This window comes from Crocodylus siamensis, chromosome 9, assembly GCF_052110815.1.
Source record: "Crocodylus siamensis isolate JL-2025a chromosome 9, ASM5211081v1, whole genome shotgun sequence".
In the NCBI taxonomy this organism is placed as follows: Eukaryota; Metazoa; Chordata; order Crocodylia; family Crocodylidae; genus Crocodylus; species Crocodylus siamensis.
The window spans coordinates 39,496,083-39,504,755 of NC_143403.1; the positions used below are offsets into that span (position 1 = coordinate 39,496,083).

General features: G+C 45.3%; 1 protein-coding gene across 5 annotated transcripts in view; it reads left to right on the plus strand.

The window, feature by feature from the left end:
- LOC149857384 (uncharacterized) overlaps positions 1-8,456 on the plus strand; it is a 32,242-nt gene extending 23,786 nt beyond the window's left edge. For 3 of the 5 annotated variants that reach the window (XM_090062871.1, XM_090062870.1, XM_090062868.1), the window contains exons 2-5: positions 615-774; positions 2,841-2,967; positions 5,164-5,253; positions 6,884-8,456. In XM_090062871.1, coding sequence (XP_089918997.1) covers positions 652-774; positions 2,841-2,967; positions 5,164-5,253; positions 6,884-7,446 — 903 coding nt within the window. In that variant the 5' untranslated portion in view covers positions 615-651 and the 3' untranslated portion in view covers positions 7,447-8,456. Of the gene's footprint in view, positions 1-609; positions 775-2,840; positions 2,968-5,163; positions 5,254-6,883 lie in introns of all 5 variants that reach the window. The other 2 variants (XM_090062867.1, XM_090062866.1) reach the window with 1 other exon arrangement.
- The last annotated feature ends 217 nt before the right edge of the window (positions 8,457-8,673 follow it).

Here is an 8,673-nt window from a genome sequence, read left to right on the forward strand (position 1 = left end):
CTTCTAGTGGGAAACAGAAAGGCAGAAAACAACCATCTAGCAGCTGGGGCCTGGATATTCCTTTCTTTCCTCTTCACCATAAGTTCCTGGATTTGGTTATCTACATAGCCATCTAAATGCCACTTACTCACATGTTGGCATTTTATTCCTGGCTGCCTGGCCTTACCCCCAGGGATCATTATATATGTGTACAGGCTATAGGTATTAGCAGCGAAAATAAGAACATGTGCATATCTTTTCCCTTAAGTAGCTAAAAGTGTCTACAATGCTTACCAAGAGAAGTAGAGGTCTTGGGTTCTAGTCCTTTATCTCACCTACAGTTGGTTTGAATCTACATTTCTTTGGTTTCCCAGCATGGCACTCTAACCATTATGCCCCATAGCTCAGCCATAAGCTGGCTCTTCTGTAAGCCCTATGAAATTTCCTGATGAAATGGGCTGCATAAGAACTAGGGCCTATTTGATAGCTATTTTCTGATTACAGCAACCTAGACCAGCATTTAGATCTTCAGATTTGCACAGCTTCCTCCTGAGACTGATCCCCTTGCTAGTTTTTCATGAGGCATTACTAGGCTATAGTTACTCCCCATCTCTATTTTGTCTCTACTAGTGCAGAAGCTGCTGCAGGAAGATACCAATGTGAAACTGGTTGATGGTCCCAGCAGGAGGCCTGGATTCCTCCCTGGCTGCTGAGCTACAGCTGGGCAAAAATCTGTCATCTTCGTTCCTGAGAGGTGATTGCAAAAGGAAAATGGCTGGAGAGAGCTTTGTCCAGGTACAGCTTTGGTCTGATCTGTGCTACAGTTTTGTTGGCACAGCTGTGCATGGTAAATTTCTGTCATTCAAGGGTATGGTTCTAGCTAAGCTGGCAGAAAAAAACCCTTCTGCCTCCATATGACATGTCTCCACTAGAGGAGTCTGCCACCATATTTGAACCAGGAAAGCTACAGTGCTAGGAACCCCATACCATAGACAAGCCCTCAATCACTGAAATGGACTTCTTCCTGTAGACTTGTAAGTATTTTGAGGAATAAGAAGGATCACCTGTGACAGTGTTAATTTAGAAACATTGCTGCACTTTACAGTGGAGTTTTACAAACCCATCTGGCTCCAGTCCATGCAGAAAAGAATAAATCTTCCTGGCAGTTATAGAACACCCCATACTGGTGAACAAGTTAAGGGGCTGTGACTTGGATGACTGCACAGTCCGGTGGGTGGAGAATTGGCTGGAGGGTCGCACCCAGAGAGTTGTGGTGGATGGGTCGGTTTTGACCTGGAGGGGTGTGGGCAGTGGGGTCCCGCAGGGCTCGGTCCTTGGACCGATACTCTTTAATGTCTTCATCAGCGACTTGGATGAGGGAGTGAAATGTACTCTGTCCAAGTTTGCAGATGACACTAAGCTATGGGGCGAAGTGGACACGCCGGAGGGCAGGGAGCAGCTGCAAGCAGACCTGGACAGGTTAGACAAGTGGGCAGAAAACAACAGAATGCAGTTCAACAAGGAGAAATGCAAAGTGCTGCATCTAGGGAGGAAAAATGTCCAGCACACCTACAGCCTAGGAAATGACCTGCTGGGTGGCACGGAAGTGGAAAGGGATCTTGGAGTCCTAGTGGACTCCAAGATGAACATGAGTCGGCAGTGTGACGAAACCATCAGAAAAGCCAATGGCACTTTATCGTGCATCAGCAGATGCATGACAAATAGGTCCAAGGAGGTGATACTTCCCCTCTATCGGGCACTGGTCAGACCGCAGCTGGAGTATTGCGTGCAATTCTGGGTGCCGCACTTCACGAAGGATGCGGATAATTTGGAGAGGGTCCAGAGAAGGGCCACTCGTATGGTTAAGGGCCTGCAGGCCAAGCCCTACGAGGAGAGACTAGAGAAACTGGACCTTTTCAGCCTCCGCAAGAGAAGGTTGAGAGGCGACCTGGTGGCTGCCTATAAGTTCATCAGGGGGGCACAGAAGGGAATTGGTGAGTATTTATTCACCAAGGCGCCCCCGGGGGTTACAAGAAATAATGGCCACAAGCTAGAAGAGAGCAGATTTAGATTGGATATTAGGAGGAACTTCTTCACAGTTAGAGCGGCCAAGGTCTGGAACAGGCTCCCAAGGGAGGTGGTGCTCTCCCCTACCCTGGGGGTCTTCAAGCAAAGGCTAGATGTGTATCTAGCTGGGGTAATGTAGGCCCAGCACTCTTTCCTGCTTATGCAGGGGGTCGGACTCGATGATCTATTGAGGTCCCTTCCGACCCTAGCATCTATGAATCTATGAATCTATGTAGCTACATTTTCCAAACTCCAAAACTTCACCAGAAGTTTCCAGCTTAGGTAAAGTCCTATGCTCAAGAGACATTTGAAACTACTTTTTCAGGACACCAGAATGGAAGAGTGGCCTTCAGTAACAGGGAACACATGTTGAGGGAACAGTGCAAATAGGCAGAAGATTGCTGTGGAGAAATGATCACACTGATTGATATGAATCACAGGAAACAATTGGGAGCCGAACTGAAAATGAATAAGATGTCAAAGTTACAATGGGGGGAATACGGTTTATGTACTAGTCTCTGATGCAGGGGGTTTCCTTAGTCAGGCAGTTGAGTACAACAGGCTGGCAATGCAACTGTGCTTCCTTGGCAGGAAATCCCTACTGTGAAAGTGTTGCTGCTCACTATCCCAAGACCCATTTGTAGTGACAAGCATGGGCTCTCAGGTGGGATTCACTCCCAAAATGCACAAACTGGAGTATATATTATTGTTCTCCCTGCTTCTGCAGGCCCCAGGGTTGCTGCTTCCAGGATGTGAATAAGCAGATGCTGACTAGGGCTTCTTTATCATTTCAGGTTCCAGTAACTTTTGATGACGTTGCTGTTTACTTCTCTAAGGAGGAGTGGGAGGAGTTAGTCGAATGGCAGAAGGAGTTGTACAAGGATGTGATGAGGGACAATTATGAGGTTTTGCTTTCACTGGGTAAATCACCTATTCATACAATTCTGAAGGGTCTGTATCAGCATCCTCTGGGAATTGCTTTCATCCTTCTATGGGTCCTAAGTATATAAACCTTTATAATAACAGAAAAAATTACAATATCCCATGGTGGTTCTGGCTCCCTCCCTCTGTGTGTTTTTTGCACAAAATCCCAGATTCCAAACTGGGGAAGTTGGTGGACCAAAGTATAAAGATGTCAGTTTGTTAAGCGTCTGAAGCAGGAAAGGTTCAGCATGAGAAGCCAACATGGATGTGTTAACAAATGATACCTAACAAATTTGATCTCACTCTTTGGTAAGGTAATGAATTGGGTGGATGGAGAGAATGCAGTGGGCATAGTGTATTTGAAATTTAGTAAGGATTTTGACAAAGGCCTACATATAGGTGAAGCATAAGTGTTGCCAGTGGTGGCCACAACTCTGCGCCACCACCGCAGTTGGGGGGCACAATTCTGCATCACTGCTGCCAGGCATTGGGTCTGGCTGGGCTGCAGCCCCATGCCCTGCTGTCGGCACAGAAATCTGAGGGGGTACATGCCCCCACATGGTCCCCTGATGCATCACCTATGGGGCCACATGATATTCTAATAAGTAAACTGGAGATATGTAGGCTGGACAAAATTACTCTAAGGTCAATACATATATGTTAAATAGCAATAGCCTTACGAAACTGTACTTGAAATTTCTGCCATTCCATTTATAATTACTCTTGTGGTCATTGAGCCAAATGATTTGACAGAGTAACTAAATGCACAAATACATAATGGGGGTGTTATGTATTTGTGACTGGCTGGGCTGTAGCATTACTGACAAAGATCTGGGGGGTTTGGTGGATCACAGCTTCAGCATGAGTCAGCACTGTGACTCAGTCACAAAAAAAGGCAAATGTTTCACGAGGATACAGAGAAGAAATCAGAGAGGCTCCAGAGGCAGCTGAAAAAAATGATAAAGGATATAGAGAGCAAGCCATATGAGGAGAAGTTGAGAGTATGAGGCAGGTTTAGCTTGTAGAAAAGGAGATAGAAGAGAACATGATTGCTGTTTTCAAATATTTGTAAGGCTGCCATAAAGAAACTCCCTTGCCACAGCAGACAGGACACAAAGGGATGATCTTAAATTTCAGCAAAGTAGATAAAGATTAAATTTTAGGGAAAATGTCCTTACTGTTAGAACAATGAGACAATGGATTAGCACTGCCCAGGGAAGCTATGGCATTTCCTTCATTGGAGGTATTCAAGAGGAGGCTGGATAAGGATTGAACAGGGATGTTACAGGAAGAGTATTTCTGCATTTGTGGTTGGGTGTTAGACCAATGACTCTTGAGGTCCCTTCCAACCTTATGATTCTATGATTTTTTTAGACAGGTAAAACATACATTGAATCACTGATGATGATGTTTGTTTGTTGGTTTATTAGATCTACATCCTCCTCTATCCACAAGGCACAGGGTGGCTTACAGTAAACAAAAAACCCACAGACAGGTTTCCTCAAACACCCCTACCAAAACCCAAGAGCTCCAACTTCCTGTGTTCACACTTATTAATTTATCCAGCTATACAGTGCTTGTTACAAAAAGGTCAGCCTTTATCCCAAGACACCCTGTTTTTGTGCTCTACTTACAGGGAACAATAGTGTATTTAATTCAGCTGTGTGGTAACTGTGAAAACTGACCATAAGAACAGGCACTGTGACTAAGCTAGCCATTCTAGAAGAGTGGTGTTTATTTAAAATATACTTAATTGAGGCCAAGAAAGGAAAGTTGGAGATCCTAATAGTGTCACAGCCTTTCTCTAAAATTTCTCAGTTTAATTGCCAGGAGCTCAGCTGGGGAACTGACATTTTGCAGAAGACATAATACTATAATATTCTTGATTTATTTAACAAATTGCCTTTTTTGAGCAACTGGTAGTGATAATTACCTGAAGCATTCTACTGTCATACAGAACTGAAAACAATAGCATAATGGACCAGGAAGTCAGATTTTTTTCTTCTCCATAATGCTTTTGGCCAGTTGCACCACACAAACAATGGTATGTTTCATAAAGCACAGTCAGGCTAGCACTCACAGGGGGAGCATTTATCCCTGACTCTGGAACAAATATATTGAACATCCAGTACCACAAATGGTGTCTCCTGGGTCTTAGACACTCAGTGTAAAACTGTTGTTTTCCCTGAGCAGGCTGTTCTGCTGTCAAACCTGACATCATATCACAGATTGAACAAGGAGAAGATCCATGTGTTAGTGGACACCAGGAAGGATGTATTTCGTGTGAGTAGTAAGCACTTGTGGGCAGGGAGATGCCTACAGGCAGGTATCTTCATTTCTTTCCTCTGGAGGAGTAGGAAATGTTTTTGCCCCACAGTACACATCTACACATTCTGTTACGGGGCAGCAACGAACTGCAGAACTTATTACTCTGCAGTTTATTGCTCCCAGGAAGCTCCCAGGTGTGTATTTTGCACATATGCCCTCACCACAGTACATTGAGCTGAGTCACAGCAGTCCCACCTGGCAGAGTGTCCAGGAGAGTCAGCCTGCCAGCCTGGGGCTGGTCCAACCAAGCTCAGCATGCTGCAGAGGGACACACCTTGTACCTCAGCCAGCCAGTTAAGTGTCTACATATGTGCTGCTGAGCACAAAAGAACTTCACGGCAGGGTAGTACTTGAAATTTACATGTACTACCCTGCTGCAGAGTTTATTAGATTTGTGCGCCTTAATAGGGGCACACGCGTAGCTGCTGAAACATTTACTGTGCAGTTAATTAGTCAACTGCACAGTAAAAATCTTGTGTAGTGAGAACTTCCTAGAAGACAGGTTTGATGTAAAGGGGTTCTCTTGTGTTTTTCCCTGTTGGAAATACTTTTTTCTGGACTCACTTAATCTACCAAATCTCCAGTCTTCTCAAACCACATCATTCTACAGAATATGAAGGGTCCCATAAACCACTGGTTGTGCACAGTTTGAAAGTCAGTGCCCTAAAATAGCAGTTCTCAACTGGTGGGGGGACCATGGCCAAGCAGGTTTCAGGGGGTCTGCCCAGCCTGGCTAGGTACAGAGAGGAGCTGCCTCAGCCTCCTGGGGCTGAGGAGAGTCCTGAGGAAGGGGCAGGGGTGGGCCCACTCTGCCTGGCCCCACAGCCTCCATCTTGCAGACAGTTCTGTGAGCAGATTGGGGGGGCTGTATACTACTGCTGCTCAGGTAAGGGCAGCCCTGGGGCTCCCCCCTTGCCAAAGTCTGCCCACTGCACCCGGAGCTGTGCAGGTGGGGCCAGGGAGCTGGATAGTTGTGGCACAGGTGGGCCATGGAGTTTTTATAGAATGCTAGGGGGGAACCACAGAAAGAAAAAGGTTGAGAACCCCTGCCCTAGAAGTTTAACATGTCTCTTGAAGTATTTTTTTTACATACTTGCCCTTCCTCCCAAGTGACCACAGACTACAAGTTCTGTTTTCTGAACAAGATCAAGAACTGTTCTGTGGGAGTTCCCCTAAGAACAGATTTCAGAATTCTTGTTCCCTTCTCATCAAACACAGATATACATACTGTTGGGTAAGGCTTTGGCCTTGATTTACTTCAGACCCTAGTTTTTCACTGAAAGTTGCAGATTGTCTTCCAGGTTTTTCTCAAGTTTCTGGGGGAGACACCAGATGCTTTTCAAAGTGTTTGGTTCCCACTTAGGCACCAGATTAAGGGACCAGATTTTTAGTAGTATCCAGGTTGATGGACACAGAGGCCTTTGGAAATTGACCCTCTTTTGGGTGCTGGAATAGGAACTAAGCTCCTGTTGAGACTCTGATCTTACCAGCTAGCTTTTCAAAGCTACACAGAGACTTGAAATTACATCTGAATGCACTCCAAAAGTCTTTTCTAAGTTTAATACTCTGCTTTTTGTCTACACAGATTCAGCCCCTGCTGCCATAGCTCCGAATACTCTCGCTTTGTCCTCACCACGTGGAGGCTCTCCTACACCTACATCATCTGATCCCTGCACCCATGAAATGGACTCTTCTCCATCCGCTGTACATTCCATTAGCCCACGGATTCAGGAGACACACTCTGTGCATGGCATAGTCTTCACTAGAAGCCTGGGGAGATTGGGAAGCAAGTATTCTTGTGCTGCACTTTCAGGTCTGTCCCTTAGTAGAGCTGCCCAAGACCAAGTAGAAAGTGAAGAGATGGCATCAGGGATGACGTCATATCATCTGCATACAGATTCAGAGAAGATCCATTCATCTGGACAAGTCCAGAGGCCTGAATCTTGTTCCCACACAGGTCAAGGATCTGATAATACTTCTGTGTCCAGAGCTAAGCAGTTGCATCTGCCTGCCCACGACTTGGACATATGTAGCATTCTCCAAGAGATGCAGACAGCAAGAATCCACTTAGCTAGTATAGCTGGTTCTCTGCTGGTTTTGTCATCTGCATTCCTCCCAGCCCCCCAGCCCCCAAGCACAGGCCCTTAGAAATTTATAACAGCATGGTCTTCCCCTTTTAAGAAGAGGCAGTCAAGCCTGTTAAGGATATTCATCTGTGGGGCATTCTGATAATGAGGGAGTGTCCCACTAGGTCTTAAAATTCAGATGAGAGAGCAGAAGCAGGAAAAACGTTATGAGGGAGAAGCTTGCAAGGAAGAGGAGCCAGGTTTGTGGTCCAGGACAAAGCCAAGTGGAAAGTGCCTACTCATCTCATGTCCAGAGAGGATGGAGGATTTGTTCTGCTGTGTTGTTAAAGACTCAGGGTTTTGGTGGTAACTGAACTGCCTGAAGGGCTAACAGCAGAGTTAACTAGCCTGCATAAGGCAGTAGAGCAAAGGACCTGCTTACAGCATTCATCTCACAATAGATGTTTTAGACATTCTCACACTTGCAGCTGGAGGCCAGGTGAAGTACGTGAGTATGAAATACAAACCATTTCACCATAGACCATGCCCCGACAGAGACACCTCATGAACAGTTACTGGTTCATGTTACTGTGATCTGTCAGCACTCCTGCCTTTCTCATTTACCCTTCACTTCCAGTAGTAAAGCAGACTTCAGTGATAACTATTGCATTTATCATAGTATACAAACTTTAGTGCACTTGTCCATCTGATTTTACTGAAATATAGGAATAGGATACTTAGAGATTCTCTGGTAATTAACCCATCTACAACTAAGAGTAACTGTGGACATCAGCATTCACATAATATTTTAAAAACTCATTCATTGCCCTGGGGGATCCTTGTCTAACTGGAGTTTTACGATTAGCTGGAAAATGACTTTCAGGATAAGTTCAAGTTTTATTATCTCAGGACTTTTCAAGACTAGGGAAATTAGCACTGGTAACTCTGCATTGACACTATAACCCTCTAACATAGACACTGTACCACTGTAAAATTGGGGGTACATTGGCCTTCTGGTAAGTTACCAAGATGATGACAATATCTGGGTCCTGTATGATGCATTCCATCAATAAATCTCAACATGGTGTACAAGTGGAGTGAGTACTGTTAGCACCATTTTACTAATGAGGAATCTGAGGCACACAAAGGATGAACTGGCTGCAAAAGTGTCACCTGGCAGCTTGGTTTCCCCACCCTAAGGAGCTGAGAACTTGTGAGCTAAGCACAGGCTGTGGCAAACCCCCTAGCTGAGATACGAGATGGGATCCTCTCCTGTGTGGACTTCCTGATGTCTGCTGATGTTGAAAAA